This window comes from Sylvia atricapilla, chromosome 6 (assembly GCF_009819655.1).
Source record: "Sylvia atricapilla isolate bSylAtr1 chromosome 6, bSylAtr1.pri, whole genome shotgun sequence".
NCBI lineage: Eukaryota > Metazoa > Chordata > Aves > Passeriformes > Sylviidae > Sylvia > Sylvia atricapilla.
Genome location: NC_089145.1, coordinates 8,378,215 through 8,400,990, shown reverse-complemented (window position 1 = coordinate 8,400,990; position 22,776 = coordinate 8,378,215). Strand labels below are relative to the sequence as shown.

General features: G+C 42.2%; 1 protein-coding gene across 5 annotated transcripts in view; it reads right to left on the bottom strand.

The window, feature by feature from the left end:
* The window catches only part of MICAL2 (microtubule associated monooxygenase, calponin and LIM domain containing 2), a 119,360-nt gene that overhangs the window by 76,761 nt on the left and 19,823 nt on the right, over nt 1–22,776 (bottom strand). For all 5 annotated transcript variants that reach the window (XR_010743755.1, XR_010743756.1, XM_066320563.1 and 2 more), the window contains exons 2-5: nt 19,373–19,733; nt 1,991–2,198; nt 1,245–1,361; nt 165–266 (exon numbers count right to left, since the gene is read on the bottom strand). Coding sequence is in view for 3 of the 5 variants with exons in the window: in XM_066320563.1 (XP_066176660.1) it covers nt 165–266; nt 1,245–1,361; nt 1,991–2,198; nt 19,373–19,636 (691 nt within the window). In the remaining 2 variants the exon portion in view is untranslated. The remainder of the gene's footprint in view (nt 1–164; nt 267–1,244; nt 1,362–1,990; nt 2,199–19,372; nt 19,734–22,776) is intronic.

Here is a 22,776-nt window from a genome sequence, read left to right as displayed (position 1 = left end):
TGACTTAACACCAGCATCAAAAGGTACCATATAAAATAACAGCTTTCACACAGACTTCCATGGATTGAAAGGTAACCTGCTGATTTTGTGTTCCCCTCTGAGTTTCAGATCTTTCAAGGTACCCTAAAGACCACTAATAAGGCTAATAACACACGCTCACCCACCTTCCAAGGTGTTCCTGCGGCCATCTGCACCAATGATAACATCAAATTCATACTCTGACAAAGGGTGATCCATGGGGAGAAATTCAGCCCTCCAACCTGTCTCTGAAAAGACAAATAATATTTATTAATTCTTCAACAGAGTAGTGATTTCAGAGTCTGAGGAAAGGGCACTGAGATAAAGGGTGCATTTCTCATTCTCTAGATCACCTAATGCAGTAACTTCCTCTCAGAGCCACACAAGAAGATGCTCAAGCTCAAGCATTTGATTCTCACAGAAATAACTCCACAGCCACCTTAGCAGGGCAGTATATATATGTGGTTACAGCAAGGAAGAGCTGGCTACTAAAAGAAGAAAAGTAGCATTCCATTATCAATGCTTTTAATTGTCTTCTAAGTAGAAATTAAATGGAAGCATACTCACAAAGCTAAATTTAATCTCTTTACAAAGCCAATTTTGTGTGTTTGTACTGTCCATATTTTAAAATTATAGATATTTTAATTACTTAAACCAATATACCTGTTCTACTGTCACTATATGACCCTTTGAAGAGATATCAGTGTTTTATTTAAAGTAAAATTTTAAAATATTTTAGTGATACACTAAACACTAATATTTAAAAAAAATAGAAAATCAGAAATCTTTTTCTATTGTTTAAAAAACTTGGATAAGAATGCTGACAAGACTTTGGGTGCCAGTAGGAGTTAGACCAAAGGTGAAGGCAAAACAAAGCCCATGGCACTTAATCCATCCTCAATATTTATATTATCAATCAAAATCTGTTTTTGCAAGAAGATCCCGAGAAGCCACACCAGACTCCCCACAAAGCCTCAAACACATGCCAGAAGGCATAGTGCAAAACCTCAGCGTCTCAGCCTGGGTTGTATTTTAAAGATTTATCAGTGCTCTGTCCCACTGATACTTGTCATGCCTGTAACTGCACAGAGCGAGGCTGGCTGAATAAGAAGGCCAAAAAACTCTGATTTCTTTAAACAGAGTTCAACTGCCTTGTACACCTTGATGTAACACCTGGCACAAAAAGAAGTTGCTGTTGAACAGAACTGCATTATGACAAATAATACTTTGGTTTTCTTGATCTTCAGGAGGCTCCAGGACTTTCACAAATTCCAGGTTCACATGAATTTCGACTCCCAGGATAAGTGCAACTTTGAAGAGGATGAGCTGAAGCTGCCGAATACCTGTGGGGAGCAAGTAACAAAGAGGTGTTTGATAAGTAAGCAACTCCAGCTGCCACCAGCCTGCTAGAGAACTGAAACTCACTGTTAGCACAAGTGTGCTATTTCTATTTCTCATACTGTAATGAATGCAAATATAGCAACCACCACAGGATGTTGTTCCCTTCCGCCTCCTTTTCCTCTTGCAGCACAATCTTGCAGGCAAAACTCATTTCAGTTGAGTTTCTTAGAATGCTTTTGTAGAAGTTTGCCTCTTCATGATATTTAAAGGATCTGCTAACTAGCATGTTTTAGAATACATTTTACAGCATAGTTCCCTGTAAAATAGTCCACTCTGCTACTTGTGTCTACCTTCAATATACTGGAATAAATATCGATGTTCTTCATACCTCATTATCAAAACCTGTTGTTTAACCATACCAGACTAACAAAAAAATCTGCTCCCTAAGACTGTAACTTGTTCTATTGCCACTTTGCTTAAACAAGACCATTTATTTTCCTCTCTATGTGCACACATGCACTTGCACATGGCTAAGGCAGATAAGTTTTCTGCCAAACCAAGAATGCCTCCACCAATCTTCTGATCCTGGTAACTTTGTACCCGAATAGTGCCCGTGCCCTCAGATACTCACTGATGTGATCAATAGATCCTGCACAGAACTTCCCATAAAATTTCTTCGCTCCCAGCCCCCGGAGGTCGTGGATAGTGAAGGGCCAGAGGTGCAGCACATTGTTCCTTGAGAAAGTGTCCCGCTTCTCCACGACGACAACCTTGGCTCCCAGGAAGGCAAGCTCTATGGCAGTCCGCAGGCCACAGGGGCCACCTCCAATAATTAAACACTGGCAAAGAAAAGGAGGAGTGTGACACAGGGTTTTCTTCTACTTCCACACAGTTTCCAGCTTACTTTATTGGTGTGACTTGAAATACAACTGGACTTGCACTACTGAGAGCACAAACAAATCATTTACTTCAATCAACGAAAAGGAAATTTGTTTTGTACGTGGCGTTCAGCCTAGTTCAAAAAGAGGATAAACTGTGCCTAATGCAAACACAAAAGCCTCTGATGAAGAGAAGTAAGAGAAAAAACAGCAAAAAGCCAAACATTTTTGAGCATCTGCTTGCACATTTCTAAGCGCCATTTATCATTTCTCAAGTGCTGGCAGTAAACAGCATTACAGTTGTGTAAAAGGGAGGGGAAAGGAAATAAGTGATCTTAGGATAGGCTTTTTTTATTTTAAAGAGGAAATGGGTGTACATTTACTAGATTTGTTGGACAAACCTAAGATAAGCCAGTAGCCTTACGGCATTAGCTACTCCCTTTCAAAGGTGGATGTAACAGCCTGGTTCACCTACTGATGTAAAGCAGGACATGCCAAGGGAACTCAGCAGATGTGTCCTGCTCTGCCAGGGCCAAGGAACTCATCCTGTCCTATTCCATTTCACCCAGCTAAACATCCTCACTCTCAGGACAATCACATATTAGAAGCTTAAACCTCAGTTTGGACATCCTTGAAAGAATTGCTTCCAAAACAATTACAGAGGATTCCTGCCCAAATTTTAGTTGACAGCTGTAATTTTTCACAGACTAACAGGCAAAGGATTTCCAGAAAGCTAACTAATTAAACCCCAAGCATATCAAATGCTTACATTTCCTTGACTGATTACTAAAAACCGATTAGAAACAGTCCTATAGCTGGACAATGTTGTTGTTCCATACATCCTACGAACCCCCTCCACTCCTCCAAACCCCCCAGATTTCACACATCCCACGGGATGAGTCCCAGCTCTGCCTTGGCTGGAGCAGGGAGGACTGAGGTGGGTCTGGGAGGACGGGAGAGCTCCAGCACAGCCAATGCTGCAAATCCAAGGCCATTGTGTCAGAGGCCAGACACACTCCTGTGCGTCCTGCACACAGAGCCAGACACTGACTGCAGCTCCAAAGCAAGCACAGGCTCTATCTGCAGCCTCGCTGGATTCCAGTCTGCTTCCCCCAGTTACATTGCAATTTCGGAAAACAGAGTCATTTATTTATTTTGGGCTGGTCGTCATTTGTTTTCAGATTTAACAACTTAAGCAAAAAAAGTATCCGGCGCTGACTTTTGTCCAACCCAAATCATAGAAGTGCAAAAATGTCTTTTTTCAATTTAATAAATAATTCTAATAAATTCTCATTGAAAGAAGAACTCCTGTGAGGTGCTTTGGCTTCACTTCAGCCAAGTGTTTTGTTAACCAGAGATATTAAAGTTCGGCTGCTGCCTTAGCCACTTGGCTCTGTTCCTTTAAAAAGAACATCTTTAATTCACAATTTCAGAAGAACACTCTTCACTGAATGATGAATATTTTTTTTTTTAAAAATCAACAGATGTAACAATATAAAGGAACAAAATAGAGGGCATATGTAGCCCAGCTGAAGGGGATCTCTGGTGGATCTGGGTCAGAGTTTTTGCACATGCTTCTTGTGATTACCATGGGAACTCTGAGCTCTGACAAGTGAGTGACTCAGTTGAGCCTTCACAGCTTCCAGTCACATTGAACGGGCAGCTAGAAATATTTTACAAATAAAGCCCATACACGGTCTGATAAGGTGAGGCAGATTTTTTCCCTTACAAACTGTGTCATATATAAATAAATGCAACTTTGAAGAAAATAAAAAATAAAAAGAAACAGCAGTCTTTGGAGATGCAGTCATAGCGGACCCTGCCAAGTAACAAAACCCACACAGAAAACCCTTCGTTCCTCCTGGTGCTTTGCAACACACTAGGTTAGCATTTTAAGGAGGGTTCTGCCCTCTCCCCTCCTCCTATCACACTGACAAAGTATCTTCATAATTGCCTAGAGACAGTATGAAAAACGCTGTATGTTTGCCACTATCCATGGTTACCTCCAGAAACACGTTTATCTACATCACAGAGCTGTTTGTTCTTTGATTTACTGAGGATGCTTCCTGCTGGTGTAGAACTTAAGTCTCGGCACTTCTTCATCTAATTTTGAACCTTCTGGGGTCAAAATCAGCACAAAACTCTTGCAAAAGTAATTCTTACTACATTTGTATTCCTGTCTTTATTAAGTAAGGGAAGGGTCCATGCCACTCCCTGGTGGTCTGCTTGCCAACAGAGTCCCAGAAGAAACCCTCCTGCAGCCGGCCTAGAACAAACTTGGAACTTTTTTTCTATTTTCCCCTCCTGTTATCCCAGTCTCCCAGCTCACAAGGGCCTGCTTTTGGAACTAATTTCCTGCAATTTAACCCAGATCATGACAGCTGGCATCACACAAGGGAGTCTCGAACAATCAATCCTGAATGAACAAATGCCAGCGGCTTCCTGACATCCACATCACCATTCACACATCAACTGCCTTTTAACAGGGCAGATGATCCCCTGCAAAGCTAAAGGGCAACTTGACTTTTCTAAGCATCTCCTATAAATTATTCCAAGTGTCAGTTGCTGAAAAACAGACAAAAGAGCTTTTGCATATTTCTTGCCCAAGCTGGAAATGAAAGCAGAAAGTCTTGTATAGTTTTACAGGGCAGCTTATGAAAGAATTAGATCATGACCAGACTTCTGCGACCTGCCTGAAGAATCATGTTGGATGTTACATCTTGTTTTACTACTGAGAGCACACCATGTTAGTGTGAGATAATAACACCGAGAGAAGACATTTTTCTTGGTGAAAACCTCTTGGTACAAATGGCTGATCTACTGCCCGCAGATGCACGGGAATATTTTCTGTCAAAAGAGAAGCTCCATTGAATTGAACACATTCCCCAAGAATATCACTTATTTAAGGAGAAATTACAGAAAGAATACGAGTTACAAAACTCCCATTGAACGAGACTAATGCAAGTTTCAGGCCAGTAATAGTTGCCTAGTGACTAACTTAGGACTATTTCAGTTTACATTCATACTTGGTAAGTAAAGCATGGACATTTTTGCACTTCACATTAAAACACTAATGAGCCCATGCATATTTTCTAAAAGTTGTTTATTCAAATTGCTGAGTAAATACTCTGTATCTATGAAACTGTTAAAAAGTATTGTACTGTTTCCTAAAAGATAATTGCTTCTGTATAAATCTTGTCCCACACTACAACCAAGCACAGTACACAATGCATTATTTATCTTCAGACCGAAATAATAGAGCAGAATTCATGGATTTCCTCCTTCTACGAATAAAAGGATGAATCAGAAATCTTCATTTGTATTTACTAATATAAACACACAGAGCATTTGGTAAGTCCCATAAGCTTGACTCCACTCAAGGGTCAGTCTGACTGTGAGAGATGCTACTTTCTCTCTCTGACTATGTTTAGGAATGGCAGTGCCATGAAAATCTCCAGGAAATTTTCCGTGTGCCGAGCTAAATGGCAGCACAAGTCACCTCTCCAATAGCACAGTGTCCTCTGTGCCAGGGACAGGATTTTGGATGATCTCCTGTATATAATGTCTAAATACAGGACTCAAAATAGGAGGGGAGCAAAGGGAGAGGGATTCAGTGTAGAGGCCTCTTGCAATCCCTCCTTTCCCCCACTATTAAATCAGCAGCCTGTGAATGCAGGCACCTACATCCCATTCTGGAAAAACCACATGCAGTTGAACAGCTGAACACCACCACTGCATTTAACAAAAAACAAAAACAAAAAACAAAACAAAACAAAAAACAAACAACAACCCAAACAAACAAACAAACAACCCCCCGGAAAAAAAACCAACCCAAACAACAACAAACCCAAAGCCAACAAACAAAAAAACCACCCCAAACCAACAAACAAAAAATCCCCATAACAAGCCCACCTCAAAATAACACTCCACAACAGCCTAGTCACAAAAATCTCATCTACTATAACTGAAAGGCTGAATCTACTCGCTGACCTTGAAAAATGTTTAAAAAACATTAGCTCTCAGCATTTACATGCTCAAGGAATCAGTGGCAGCATGGGGGCGGGGGATGCACCAAAGAGCATCTCTTGGCATAGCTAAGAGCAGACAAATCCTGCTGCAGCCCAGTGCATCATCCCACTGTTGTCATCCCACTCCTCTCCTGCCCAAGGTACCCAAACATTAAATTCATCCTGGAAAATAAAGGGGTGGTAAATGATGACCCACTCCCTGTATGTCCTTGGGATGAAGACAGAAGCTTCAATCACCTCAGGAATCCCATATTTCCTCATTTCTGCCTTTCAGCTGTTTGGGAGGTGAAAAAGAGAAGATTATTTTTAGTCTCTAGCTCAACAACAGCTGGACAGACACAGGCACACCCTTTGTTGTCCTATGGCATACCAAGCCAGAAGCATCACTGCTACTTTTTCAGTGGAAATACACAAACACACTGGTGAAAAAAACCAGCAAAACCCATCTGCCCAGGTTATTGAACTGCCTTTAGCCAGACCACCAACTGGAAGTTGACCTGCAGGCATAGATCACACTCCCAGAAAGGAGCAGCGAGGGGTGGCTTTCCCCACAACCCTCAAAGCCCCCTGATCCTCATGACCACAGGTGTCCCCAGCAGCTGTGGGCCTCCCCACCCAGTGCCAGGAGGACACAGAGGGAACACTGCTTTGCTTTCCCATGGTGAACACTCTTTTCCATAGTCAGCAGACCTGGGACTATGAGAGAAGACCAGTTTCACACCAGCCCAGGCCTTTGTGCAACAGCCAAAGTGACAGGGGCACACCAAGGACTAATTTGGCTGATTCCAGAGGGTCACATCCTACACAGATTTGGACAAGTGTTTACTTGTGATAGGGCTTAATGTGCTGCAACACAGGACAGGCACGAAACAATACATTTTCTGGAACAGCAAAGGCTGGAAAGGCTCCAGAGAAAAACAGCTGCATAAGCAGCTAAGGCAGACGGCCACCAGAAGCCTTCTCCACCACGATGCTTTTCAATCCATCCCCTCTACTAGATATCAAAATGCTTCTGGCAAAAATAGGCCTGCTCAGCGGGACATTCCTGACTTAGTGACTTACAGTTCATCTCCCATCTGCAGCCCCAGATTTTATCACATAAATTCACTGACAGCCACCGGATACAACACTGCAGCCAAATGCACCCTGAACCCACTGAATAATCAATTTAAAGTTTGAAACATCGTCATGGTAGACGCTGAAAAAATGAAAATCTATATGCCACTTCAAAGAACATTAAAAATGTCACAGGCAGAAGCTTTATTTTTAATAACAATTAATTCTTCCATCTTGCCTCCCAAGAAAGGGGGCAGGGGAGGAGAAGGCCTAGGAGCTAATCAAACTTGTCTACAAAGATTATGTAATCTTTCAAAGGGTATTTTTTTCCTGTTGTACTATTTAATGAGCTCCTTATAGAATTAGTAAGGTTAAAAAAATGTGTCATTTGACAAAAAAAAAGTTCACTTAGGTGTATATTGTGAGAGATCCTAATTCTCCAAAGGGTTATGTGAACACTGCTTAAATACATCACAGATAGGTCCAAAAATCTACCTTAAAATATTATTAAGACTACGTGGATCTCGCTGAATGGGCATTTTTGGAGAGTGAACACTTGGGGAAGTCCAGAGGCAGCTGGGAACAGCGAGGCTCACACACCCCTGATTGCAACAAAGCCCTGTGTCAATGCATGAATTCAGTGCGTCACTATGAGCCCACTTCTGCTTTCCATCCCTGCAGTATTTTACCCTTTGTACCCCCAGCTGAGCACCTCAGATATCTGCAGTTCTGACCTCGCCCAGATCACTGACTGCCATAAATGGAATCACAGCTTTATTTTTTTTATCCCTTCTAAGGCTGTACCAGGGATGTGAGGCCACCCAGCACAGGGTGACTTTGGCCAGAGCTCTCTCCCCAGCCCCGTGCCCTGCAGCTGCTGCGCTCGCAGCTGGACACAGCACACCCCAGGGATCAGAGGATCTATCTTTACTGTCCTCCTGTTTTACTGAGTCAAAATGCCACAAGTGAAACATTAGTACATTTATTGCGTTCATCTGGCTCATCTTTACTGAGATTTTTTTCTCTTTTTTGGAAGATAAGCATGTGCCTTCATTTTTCCTGGATGTATTTGGACACACTTGTCCATCCATCCTCTCTGTCACATGGATACATGTACTAATATTAGACCTGCCTATTAAAAAAAAACCTCCTTTCCATAGTTTGAAATTGAAACAATGGTATGAAAGACGTCTGAGACTCATATTCTGCTATGCCACAAATTAAAGAGGGGTTGTGTGCATTCAAGCTGTTAGAAAATCAAGAGTGCCTTCCATCAGAGCTGTCAGGACTTGGGAGCTTTTCTGAAGAGCTCTCTCACGTGGCATTTGTTGTATTTAAATCTGCTGAGTTGATCTCAGATCTTTTAGAACAATTTGCAGAAATACTTTCTCAAAAAATTGCAACTGGCAGTCATAATACATCAAAGTATGCCTGGAAACTTTGTTGCCCTGCACCAGTTACAGTTATCCAAAAAACCTAGACATTACTAGCAAAAACAATGTTACGCTGATTTCAGTAAACATATCCACCAGAAACCAGGCAAGTGCTTTAATCCAAAAATCTCCTCAAACAAAGCACAGAATAAGCCCTCCAATATCCTTTAGAATTAAGTGTGTTTGCTGATTTCTTACCTGCCTTTCATGTAACCAAAACAGAGAGAAAAAAAGCCCACACCCAAAATCCAGAAGAGATTGCTTTCTTGTCTTTTTTTGGCCAGCTGCTTAAACAATCAAAACGAAAACAAGATAAACCTTGCAGAAAGAATGTTGCCTGACTATCCCAGCCATGAACATGGCTGGCAGCATGTAAGTACCTGGCCTTTTTCCTGTCACACTGAGACAGCACTCCAAGGCTACATTTAAAAAGTCAGCAAAAAGAGCCCAAAATGAAGTCACAAAGCAAAGAATTCATCCAGAAACAAAGAACTGATGGAGAGAAATAAAGGCACCAAGAGCCTCACCTCTGAGCACAGCACAGACCAAAGCCATGAGCCTCAGGAGCCCTGTGAGCAGTGACAGAGAAAATGGTTAATCCCCTACATGGTTTCCAGGGGCTTTGCTGGGTGCCCAGAGGAAAGGATTTCTCATGCTCTATGGCATCTAAAGCATGCAGGCAGGTTGGTCAACAACCACGGCTTTATTACAGCAACAGCTTGGTCACACATTTTAAAAATACACCCGTGTTGCTCCACTCTGGCCCATCTACAGAGAAACCCAGAACTTTTAACCAAACATCACAACAATCTAATACACGAGCTGAGCTTCCCCTTGGGAACCGGCTTTTTCAACTAAGTGGGGAGTCAAGATATTTAGAGGGTATTTCACAGAGTATTTTAAAACACCTTCTAAAATTCATTTTTCTATTTGGTGAATTGTTAACCAACACCCATTTAAGACGTGGTTTTTAGAAGCCAGTCTGAGTAAATAAGCTCATATAGAACTAGCTATCAACTCTGAGTCAGAATGCAGATTTTTAAATTTTATTTCTTTATAAAGATCCTAATCATTTAATCCCATCATTCCTAACCTCTCCTAAGCAGAATGACTGTACAGCAGTGTATATCAGCTATAGATGAGCTCAAAATCCAATACTGTACCAGAAGGAAAGAAGGCTAGGCTCCTGGAATATTTTTTTTTCCAGCTCATCATGCAGCCTTCAAAGTCACTGCATATCCACTGCTAGCACTCACAGACATTTAACTAGTAAATCTAAATACAGATCCAAAAGGAGTGATAATCTGATCTTTTTCTACTTTAAGTGGTCACTCACACAAACCAGTCTACCATAGGTAGACAATGCCTTTACTTTTTTTACAGCTTTTCTTACAATTTGAGAACACTATGAATTACCAACCAACACTTCTTAGTCACACAGCATCCAAAAGTGCCAGCAAGCAAGATGGACTTGCATTGTTCAAACGACCAGAATTAAAAAATATTTACCTTTAGCACAACATTTTTTAAGAAGGCTTCTGATAGGGGGAAAGTTAACAGCACTCACAGAACCCACAAACCAGGCTGCTAATAGCACATCACACAGTCAAAAGTTAAATTTCAGCACCTCTAGTTCTTATTTCCAAAACCTTTTTTGGCTGAAAACAAAGGTGGAACACAATTAGCCTTATTACTGAGGGAAACAGTCGCAAAAAATAAATATTAAATGGTGAAAAAATACAAAAATAAGCATGCTTCAAAAAGAGGGGCAGAGAGCTGGAGATACAAACTTTGTCAGCTAATTGCACATCATGAGGTGTAATAGCCCCTTTTTACACCAACATCCGACACAACAGAAGGGAGATAAACATACACAAAAGACCGGTGTTTATTTACACGTATTAATGAGTCTGTTTTCGCATTCCAGGCAGGGTGAAAGGCAGATGGAGGCACCGGCCACGCTTGTTCTGCCACTGCCAGGGCTGCCAGAGCTTCCCAGCCCAGGTGCCTCCAGCCAGGCAGCACCACGGCTGGACCAGAGCCAGCAGCAGCCCCACCAGCCAGGAATGGCTTCCCACCCCACCACATTGTTCCCCACCTTGCTAAAGCACGAGTAAGGGGAAAAGTGGGGAGAAGAAACCTGAGAGAAATGCCTTTGCCTTCCACCGAGCACTTGGTGATCTGTGTAACTAGTTATTACTGCTCTGGGCGTGTAGTCCTTGGCAGGAAGCTCGCTGCCATCTCCTGCAATGTTTTCTGATCTCAGTTGCAATTTACCCTGGAGCAGCTGTTTTATCTAAATTGTAAATCCTGCAAGGATGGCAGGCAGAGTGCAGGCAGGGCAGGATCGGGAGGAAGGAACCCTCGATGCTGCTCAGGTCCTTTCAGAGCTACTCTTGTGAGTCTTTCAAGGGGCAGGAGAAGGAAACAACACAAGGCTAACATAGTTTGGCAGAACCACTTAGTTTCTGCTCAGACAGGATCTCAGTCAGATGAACAAATGCAGAGAGCAGTGCAAGACAAGTCAGGCAGTATCTCTTGGTTGGTTTGTCAGTCAGAAACAGCACGCCCTTGGAAAAATATGAGCTGCACCTCAGGAGCAGCAAATGTTCAGGGCAAAATGCAAACTTTGAAAAGCTGATCAGAACTTGATCTGTCAGCATGACGACAAGAGACAGAAGGTGAAATGCCACAGCAGCTCTGGTTGTGCTCCAAGTAACCCCACGGTGCTCCCCTCGGGGCCTTCCCTAGCACAGATTAGGTGAAGGTATTGACGCCTCTCCTGGCGGTGCCATCCTCCAGAGCTCTGACCGCTCCTGCTGCTCTGCTCTGGACCTGCTCCACTTTATCTGACAGAGTATTTTAGCGGGGGTTTCACCTGCACCAAAGAGGTGGCTAGATGTGTGGGTTCTTACAAACACCAGGTCATTTTCTGCAGCATATTCCCAATTTTCTCTAATGGAAGATTGATAATCTTTTAGTACCTTCTAGCAATTTTACCCTGTTGATCTCAGGTTATGACACAAATGCCCCGGAGACCTAAGATGGCAAAGTTTGCAGAAACCTGGCTGTTTGTAGAAACAAATTATCTAAGTGCAGCCTTGTAGACAATGTGGAAATTTGAAGCACTGTCTGACAGAAATAATCCCCCTTTAAAGAGTGTAGCAGAGAAAGTAAAGCAAATTAAACCAATTTCAAGGGCATTGAAAGGAAATTTCTACTTTTTCTTCTCAATGGACACCAGCTACACTTTTTTCACTATGAATGCCATCAATGTTGTGGTATTTGAGAGAGAGAAAACACAAACAGAAATTTTCTTGTTTGCTTACGAAAATCTTCTACTAACATATTTTACATTTCCTCTTCTTGTACAGCATCTTAGAACCATGGTATTTTGCACTCTATTAAAAGTGTGTTCAAAGTACTGAGGCCTGAACAGCAGATAATGTGTAATTCTGTTTGTCAGCAGAAAGAGAGCAGCCACATCCCCAAACCCGCTGTTCTCAGGGCAGACATGGGAACCTCGGGAAGGACCTCAGCTGCAGGAGACAGGAAATTGCCTTATTGTCTGAAATCTGGCGTTTAGCAGCCAAGTGTTTAATCACTTCTTGGTAGCCAAAGTTATGTATTTCCTCACTTATCAGTACACAAACATTACCAGAGCGGAGCTGGAAGGGTAGCTAACAACAAACCCCTGATGACCACATCTGGCACCGACGCCGTAACAGCCACATGGGGTTTTTGGAAGACAGGAGAAAGACCTGATCCCAGCAAAGCATCCTGCCGTGGAGCTCCCCTTGCCCTCCACACCAGCCCACCTGGTGGATGGACACAGCCCAGCTGCTTCAAAGAACCAAGCCCCAAAGCCCTACAGAGCCAGGGTCATGGGAACACACCCTGCCAGAACCTTTTGTTTCATTCAGACCTAATTAAGCCACTCGCGGTGACAACAGTGGTGGTTTGTGTGAAAGTGAGTGCGTGTCATTCCCTGTGGGAATCTTTATAAAATATCTAGGAAACCAGGTCAGGGTGGGACAGTTCCCTTCTCTCGATTACTTGCAAAGCCATTAAGTGAGGGACAGAGAAACAGCACAGTTCTGTTAAAATACAGATGTAAAGCTACTGTTACCTTCCAAGCAAAAAAAAAAAAAAAAAAAAAAAAAAAAAAAAAAAAAAAAAAGGAAAAAAAAGTTGAAATTCCACATGCCTAAAAAGTCTAGATAAGACTGTCTGATTGCTCTGCTTTGGCCAGGCTTCATTGCTTTTCATGACCGATAAAGCTGAAAAAACTGTGTTTGTGGAAGTGTCTCCAGGATAATGAAAATAAAGTGATTTCATTACCAAATCACATGCCAAACATTTGCTTTTGCTGATGTAATTTGGCCCAATCTCAGTTTAAAACACATCGCAAAGAATACTTGGTTTTGTTTTCAAAGAACTGTCTGCTGTGTGTCCTGTCATCACCTCAGCTTCTCCCTATCCCCTCTCTTAAAATCCTTAGAGAAACGAATGCAAATGCAGTGTTCAACAACTGTGGTTTCACTGCATGTTCACAGGTGTTTTACTGCTTCTCTACTCATCTCAAGCAAATTTTCCTTGCCACTCATCCTCATTAGTCCCATATTTTCTACAGCTTTGAAGTAGAAGTTGCTTATTAAAATCCTTAAAAAGAGATCCACAATGGAAATCCGGGGCAAGGCTTTAGAAGCCCTTTCCTAAAAGAGAAAAGCAAAGAAGCACCAATATCAAAATAAATGCTTGTCTTTCAAGTATACCTAACACACCTGGGTGCCACCTAAAAAGTCCATAGAACATGTGGCCTTTAATATTCCCAAAACCCTCAACAGCTTCTGGGTTCTACTTGGATAGTGCTTCTATCCAAGCACTGTTTGTCTGTTTTTTTAAAAAACACACACACACACACACACACAAAGCAGCTGAATGCCTCTTTGTAAAAAGCCACAACCTTTCATTCACTCAGCTTCCTAACTTGGCAGTCATCTTCTGCCTGACTAGTTCAAGTTTTGTGGACTTCACTGAAATGCTTTTTTATTAAAATAAGCAAGCTAGCAACGCTATCTCACATATCTGCAACAAGTTTGGTGTGTACATTATAAACTCTGATTATCAGGTTTGGAAATCTCCCCATTCCAATAATTATTTCAAAGAAATTAGTAAATCCAGCTAAAGGGTTGGGTATTTACTCTTTACAGAATAAAGAGGTTGAAGTTTTCATTATAATATGGATTTTTTTTTTTCTGTTGGAGCATAACTGGCTTCCTCTTCTTTCATCTTACAATTCAATTACTCAATTAAAAACCAAATGTTTGTCTTGAGGGATGCAATCAGTCAGGTGAGTTGAACACTCAAACTCACTGACTTCTGTACTGGTATACACAGCCCTGGAGAAGCCTGGCTGAAAATCCCAGTTGCCTGTGAAGTACCAACAAATGCCAGCACTTGGGGAGGAAATTTGGCCCCCTTACCTGCAGGTCCATACACGCTGGATGATTTGCTTAATTAAGAGACAAGTATTTGTTTAGCAGGACAGAAGAAGGCGGAGGGGAAGAAGACACGTGGAACCCAACCTGCCTGATTTACCACGAGGGGCAGAATGGGATGTTTGTAGACAGATGAGGACTGGCAGAAGCCAAGTTTGTACCTAACAACAAGCAGAGAGACCCGGCACACTCTGCCCATCCTGCTGATCGTCCTACAGCTGTGGAACACGGCAGCACCCAGCAACACCAGGAGCTCCTTCCCCTTTCTCGGCTCTGTGGGAATGACAGCACCAGAAAAGTAGGGCTCTTAACTCCCAAGGTGTTCATTTGGAAGCCTTTAGAAATGGAGGCAAGGTGAGAAGGAACAGAAGGGATTTGCAGATAAAGAGCATCCCCACTTTTATGGGTACACCAGCGTGGTTTGAACAGGGAGACGCAGCTTGGGTTCAGTCAGAAAACCTCCAGCCCCTTTGTGACCCAGGGCTCCTGTGCTACTCACACCCTGGCACCACACGCTCTCTGCACGGCTGTGTTGGCTGAAGCATCACCATGGAGCCCTCTCTGCAGCAGGGACACCCATGCCACAGAGTCCCAGTCAGCCTGACAGCACAGGACAGTACCAAAGAGAACCACTCCATTCTTATCTAAGTCCTGAAAACATGGTTAAAAATCATTTTAGAGTCATTCTCTTGCAGTAAGTCTCCCAACAGGAGTTTTTGAAAGGAAACCCCATCTACTGTAAAACAAGATTTGAAAGGCTGAGTTGAGGAATGAGTAGAAAGAGGCTTCTGGGGACTGGGTTTAGTGGTGAACACAGTGGTGCTGGGTTAATCAGCTGGACATAATATTTTCCAACCTAAATGATTCTATGATAGACTTCAAGATCACTGAATATGTTTTTTAGGATTTTATACTATTCCATATACACATATACCTACAAGTGCATATATATATGCTTTTAAATGCACAGTTTTCAAAACGTCTTAGCTTAATTTTAGTTCCTTGCTTTATGCTAATATTGTTCAGCCTCAAAAGAGCAGCTCACCCTGTACAAGCCTTCTTCCCAGGAACTGTGCCCAAGGTGGGGTCCAAAATACAGACAATGCTCAAAAGACCAAAGCTGTGCCCAGGAATTTGCCCCTCCCCTACTGGGGAGTTTTCTCCCAAAATCATACATCCAGAGAGACATGCCAGAGTCCACCAAGGCAGTTGATACTTACATGGTAGCACTTTCAGCAAAGTTTTCTTAGTTCTCAAGTGCAAGCCTGTGTTTTGCAAAAACAGCATGCACCTTGGAAGGGGAAGGCAACACCCCATTTGCATGCTTCAGAGAACCAACACCTCCTCTCAGAGTAAGCCTGGGATGTTTCCATGTGCAGAAATCTTTGCTCTCCTGAAGCATGGGAGAGCCTGAATTTCGGGTGCACAGCATGAGCCAGGTCCTACCCCTGATACATATTCACACCATCTCAAACATCAGTGGGAGCCTCATTTATATGTGCATGCACACATTCCTATCGTTGGCACAGGTAAACTGAAAGAAAATGTAAATCAAGGGCAAGTAATGAATCTGCTCCACACAGAGAGGCAACATTCACAGCTCTCTTTAAAAGGCTAATGAACATACTAACACTAGCTGGATGAATTCTTGTTCATTACTGCATGATGTTTTGCATGTTCAAAAAACTTAGACTGACATTCAAAATGCTAGCCTAGAAAATAGCATGCATTAAACTTTTAATGTTCTTCAACTGTGCAGCTTCATACCCTGAAAAAACAAATAATCACTTCAGAGCCCAACCATGTTCCTCTGCATTAATTAAGAGAAGACAAAAACCAGAGAGAAATTTTGTCGGCATTAAAAAATTGTGCTTTTTCTGAACATATTGCAAAAATCCACAGTGTGACATCTACAGTGTTTTGCCTGGTTAGTACAAACTTGTGTTTCTCTCTAATGCTGATGAACTGGGCAGGTGCCAGCCCCAGAAAGAAATTTTGAACAGGACTCATTCCCAACCTACAAGTTCAAGATTGAAGGAAGTTTATGCTTTGTGAACAGGTGGACTCCTACAGTTTCAGAAAGTTCATTTCTGCCCCAATTCTTGCATGTCTTTCTACAGCACTCTGGTTTTATTTTGGGGCGGTTTGGGTTTGGGGTTTTTTCTACAAAGAATTCAGAGAAAATAATGCCCCTAGTAAGACAATTCTGAAATGGCAGTGGGTTTGAACAACTTGAAAATTGCTCAACCAGTTTTATTCATCCAGCTTAAAATTGTATCATTGTAGAAACTTTGAAAGCCATGTTTGGCAATGTTCTTCAAGAGCAGTTAAGACACAGGATTATTGTTATTTGGCTGGGGTGGAATGTTCTGTATGTATAAAACTTGTGTATATTGCAATGAGTAACTTAAGTGTGGCTGAAGAGTTTACAAGCACAAAAATCAACAAGTACAGTATTCAGCTCTTAAATACCATGCAAAAAAAACAACCCAAAAAGCCCAAACGGTTTTGGGAAGAGGTAGCAGATTTTCATTTTGTTAAAAAACAACAACAACAAAAAAAAACACCCTCTTATGAGTCATTCAGAACCTAACTGCATCTTCTTTATCTCCTCCAAAGATTGGGAAGATTGCAAAACCCTATCTAAGAACCACGAGCTGCAGGCTCAGTTATAGCATTCAAGGCCATAACCTCATTTAAAGCCTTGAAGTAATTTTATTTTTTTTTTTATGATGCCTACTAGCAACCTTGGCTCTGTTACAGAGCTGCAAAAATCCACTTAGCTGACTGCTGAAGTTGTGATCCTGCTTTAACAAGCAGGGTTTTTCCTGCAGTGCCCGGCAGCCCCATGGAGGTGAGCGCTGGGCACGGCTGCCAGGATGCAGCTGTGAACTCCTGTCTCACCACTGCAAACTGCACTGGCACAAGGCTAAAATCACCAGCTGCACTGGAGGGAAAGGGTGCTGTGCATGCTGCAGCCCCAAATCTCTGCACTGGCTGGGCTGCCAGCATTTCTGAGAAGCCTTATCTGTGACGGGGCTGTCAGAGCCCACCACCGCAGCGATGGGGGGCCACACTCCTCTCCCAGCACAGCCTCCCCTCCCGCAGGGACAGGCTCAGATAGGCTCTGCAGCAGCCCGTGATTCACACCCCAGGAATGTTGGGTAGATATCCCCACCGAGCCCGCAGACTGCGGCTGCTGCTCTCATTCCCAGCAATCTGAAGATTCATGTTTCTCTCGTTAAATCAGCGATGACACGCTGAAGTGCAGGTCTGGGCACGGGCCAGGTTCATGATGAACATCTCCAAGTATTTCACGGAGTGTCTATACCCACACTCTTCACATACAGACATTCTACAGCCATTTGCAAGTTGGTCCTGCGTGCATCGTAGAAATGTCCGTTCATTTCTGCAAATACTTACACCATGCCACTAAAAATAAATCTTTCATACCGTAGTTTCAACACCGTGGAAGGCGTTGATTAGCCTTCTCTTTGGCAACCTTGTAAAGCATTACACAGCCTATATATTTTATGTACCAACCCATTTCCACGAGTCTTCTCACAAAATAAAAATCAATCACTTTGCTTAGGAAGTTTACAGAACAAAGCCTTGGTTTTGTAACGCCACCATTTGAAAGAAGACTTAGTTTTTACATTTCAAATGGGTCTTAAAATTGCTTTTTTGCATTGCAAATACTTCCTCAAACTCACCACCTTGGAAATTTGGACCTGGGACGGTATGTGTATAGTGAGGTCCATGTGGAATATTTCCTATAATTTGTTAATCATCAGACACTTTATCATTCCTTCCCCTTCCCGTCTGTTTTCATTACAAAGATGCTCCATGACATATGTTCAAAGACTTTTGCAAAGAACAAAAAGGGAGGAAGGAAGCACAGGTCAAAAAGGGAAATGAAGGGAAAAAGGAGAGGAGAGAAACAGAGCTTGCCAGGAACACAGTGCATATAGCTGCAATGACACTCCTGTACTAAATAAAACTATATTAAGGACCCTTATGACCTTCAAAACATTAATAATCATGGGGAGCTTATGAAAAATGAATAAAACCAGAGGACTCTCTATGTACTGGAGCTAACTTAGTGTCCTTCTCCCTCATGCTTTTGAGAAGTTTCAGTCCATGATGCAAACCAGAAGAAAGAGACTTTCAACACTACCTATCTACTGAGTCCATGAAAGAACACTTCAGTGATACTTTTAATTAAAAACCCCTCCACATTTTGATGTCTAATTAGCCCCCAGTATGCCCCTCCTCTCTGTTCTACCTATATACAGTCGAGTAGCTTCTTAAAAGTCACCCTTCTTGGGACAACATTTAGCCATCACTTGGCAGTAAATGAATGAGTTGCTCTTGGGACAAAGCTAGTAGAAATATTCTGTGATAGCCAGATGAAACAACTGTCAGGAATTAGAGTATTTTGTACAGTTTTGTCAGCAAGATTTACACCAGTGCTCGGTGGTGCACTCTATCAAAATATGTATTGCATGCTCTGTATGGAAAGAAGATAATTCCCTGTTCTCTCCACAACCAAGCAGACCATCTCCCTCAGTAACTACACAGAGCAATTATCCACATTCTGCTTGTGAAAAAGCACTACCAGGAAAGGACTTCAATCCATGAATAAAGCAGGATTGTCTTTTGCAGTTATTTAGCAACCAGAGCCAATGCCAGGTGACAGAGACAGATCCCCAGACCTCCAAGCAGCACTTCCAGAGAGCAGCTTAGGAACTGCTGCTGAAACACATTTGGCCAGCCCTGCATCTTACAGAATGCACAAAGCTGAGGAACCTGCTGAGTATGTTACAGTTTGTACCTTGCAAACCCCTGTTTAATAAAGCAAGTAGTTCTTGAGAGCCTGAAATGAATGCAGCCTACTTCTTCAGAAGTTTGCATTTTACATCTGTTTGGTGATGAGGTATAAAAAGGACAAAGAACTTTCAGAAGAAAAACACCATAAATTTGTCCAAATCAACTGATAACCAGTTTCAGCATATTAAAGGAAGGGTTACTGAACATGCACACTGAAACCGTGCCTCTGCGGAAAAACAAGTTTAAAAATTCCCAAGCTATGAAATCCAAAACTGAACTCCACTTACCTTAGTGTTCATACAAGACTTTCCTCGTTTATATTCTTTGTGACTTGCTCTTTTATCAAGCTTGTTCCACAAAGCTTTGGCCTTCCATGTGGTCACCCTCGATTTCAGTTTGGTGTAAAAGCTTCTATTGTCCAAAGGATCTAACTCAAGTTGGCGAGTGAGAATATTGAAGGCCTGAATGGTGCCTTTGCATGTTGATGCTTGTACAAAGTTTTCAAATATCTGGCCAGCTTGATTGTATTTTTCATCATCGTTTTCCCCCATGTTCTGAGAGCAGAGCTTGAGGAGAATGATTAAGCTAGAGCTCTTCTGCCAGAGTACAGGTGATCAACAATAGCAAGTACTTCCACACATGTTATTCCTAGAAAAGACAAACACAGGTCATATTAAAGCAGATTCTGCATGATAAAATCAAATCCCAAAGCAGCGCATATAAAACCCCAGCAAACAGCAAATAGACAAGCAGACACAAAAAGTTAGCAGTGATACCTAAGTGTTACAACACACTTGTGTTGTCATGACCTGTATGCACAAAGACTCTTATAAAAACCTGGCTAACTCAAGCCTACTGCTAGAAGAAAAAACAGCTTCACTAAGAGCTTGAGGATTTCTTTAATTTATTTTTTGTTCAGTCTTAGATAACTGATGAACAAACCTCAAATGTCCAGGTTCTTTCCTCAAGCAGAATTTACATAACAGCAAGTGAGATTTTGGTCTTAAGAATTCATGGAAATCTGCAGCCAAAAGTCAACACGTTTTGATAGATTTCTTTATGCTGTTGCACAAGTTAGGGCCAAGGGTGCAGCTTACCCAGAACAATTTAGAATTGGCACAATCACTTGCCACAAGCAGACACACAAAACAGGCTAAGCAGAAACATCATCACAAACTACACCAGAACTGAAGAAATGAGAAAACAAATAATCACACAGAGCTCCACTCTTCCTAACCGTCTTGCCAAAATGAGAAAGGATTTGGTGCTCTAGTGCACAGAAAGGAATTTTATCCCCACGTCTCCACATGCTCAATGCTGAAGTTATGTGTTTGGAGTCTCACCTTGTCATGTGCTGATGATATAAAGTAATGATGTTTGGCCTGCTAAGCCCCACCAGCTTTTCCTAGTAACATGATCACTGTCAAACTGTGCCTGATATTCCAGATAAACACCCTTACATTCTGCAAGAGCAATGCTATTCTAAATTAACACAAGTTTCAAAGAACTAAAATTCTTTCATTGCGGCACTCCCTTATCCTTCTTTAACCTTGTTCTCCGTCTCTAATGGGGAGCATCTTAGAGTCAGCCAAGGTCCACAGAAAGTATCCAAGTGGATACTTTCACATCTTCCAAGAAAATTGTTACAGGTTTTGTATAAACTTGTCCTCAGAAGAAGGTTTACCTGGACTCAAGTTCAGAAATTTAAGTCATGTATTCTTTTTCTTGCTATTAAAGAATTATCTGCCAGTCCAAGAAACCAAAAACTAAATCAATGCTTGCCTAACTTCCCACATAATTAGTTATTTTACTTGGAACGTCATCTATTGGCTGATAGTTTCAGAATAAATTGTTAGAAAGGCCTTTGAAGTCATGCTTCTCAGTTTAACACTGTTCACGAACTATTCATTCTCTGCTAGCATTTCCTCCAAAGAAGAAAAAAGAAAATATAGCCAGTGTATTTAAGTGGAGACCTACCAGGTCTATCTTACCATCCTCTGACACTGAAAAATATTATGCAACTTATTAAAGAGATTCCACAGGGAGATATAAGGAAGCATTTGGAATACTCACATTCCCTGTCTGTGCTCAAAATAAATAACCTTTGTATGCACATCATCAGTCTGTTGTGGGTTTGTGGGTAAAATAAATTGGCAATGTTGAGAGTTTGTACATTTTCACAGACCAAATGTCATTATTAAATATTTGGTGCCAAGAATAAGTCAGGAAATCTTTGTTTTCCCCTCTGAATACTTCATTTATAGGACGTTTCATGCTCTCTTCTGCGGAGCTTTGTGAGGTAAAAGCACAAATGTTTTACATGCCCAACACCTTTCAGAAGATCTAATTTTTCAAGCAGCTGAGTGCCATGAACTCCCACTGACTCAGAAGGAGAGTAGGACATGGTGCACATTCCCACTCCGGAGCCCTCAATGATCAATGATCAAACTCCTCCAAGAACTGTGTGTCAGCAGGAAGGAGCCTGGCTTTGCCACCCTGGCACACCCCTCACCAGGGCTGCCTTTAGGCATGCAGAGCTACACAATGGGTTTAGCTTAGTCCAAAAAGGACCAACAGATCCAAAAGTTCCACGGTAAAGACAGGGAATAACCGTGCAACACAACACAAGATGCTACAATGAGGCTTGAACAGTGCCCCAGGATTTGAGTCCTATTTAAAAAAAACCCCAACAACTTAAAAAATCAAGGCTAAACGCTTACTTTACCCAACTTTTGTACTTGCCTGAGATACTTCTGTAAGGGAGAAGTGAAAGTATTTATTTTCCTTTTCTCTCAAAATAACTACAGCAGCTTCCCGGGGAGCAGGGAGGCGTCAGTGGGAGCGGCAGCCAGACACGCTCCCCTCTGTCACCATAAACTCACATTCTGCTGCCTCACCCAGACCTACCAGAGACTCTGACACCAGAGCTATAAAACAGTGCTTCCCCTCCACTGTTTTATTAGCTCGTCCCCAGACTGTTGTGTTCATAAAACACAAGTATCTTTAAAACTTAACTCTTGGCGGAACTGACGAGCGAGTGTGATCACAGGCTGTTCACTCAGTGTCTTTTTCTGCTCACAGAGACCAGAGTTTTATGGCCTCAGCTGTTGCCATCCAGCAGGGAAGCAGGGGAAGAGCAAAGCTAAGAGAGGAGAGCAGTATCTGAACCAAGCAAAGAAGAAAAGCAGTATGTGGCAGTGCTGATAACAGCGAGAACAAGGCAGGACCCACTGCAGGCAAAGGGAAGGGACAAAAACATTTTTAGCATGGAGTGGAAGTAGGTGTAGCACACACACAGCCCTGGCCTGGCCTTCCCCTGCCCTTCCACTGAGGAGGACAGGCAGGACACCCTCTCCAGCCTAAAACCTCCCTTTTTTAACACCACAAAGCCAAGACTATTTTTTCTGGGCACAAAAACTTCTAGTTGTGAACTTCCAACACACTCCCATCTTGCCTATACTGAAAAACTGAGGAGTGGCATCTCAGAAGAGACATTTGCTCACTAGTGAAGCATTTCTCCTTGCTGTGTCAGAGGTCATATTCTCCAAAAAAGTAACATTTTGTGGTCAAAAAAGCAGGATGAGACAGGGGACTGGTTACTGAGGTTTCTGGATTGCTGGAAACAGCACTCATTTTCTCCTTTTTTTTTTTTGGCATGAACACTGTGTTGACAGATGACAGAGCTGAAGAT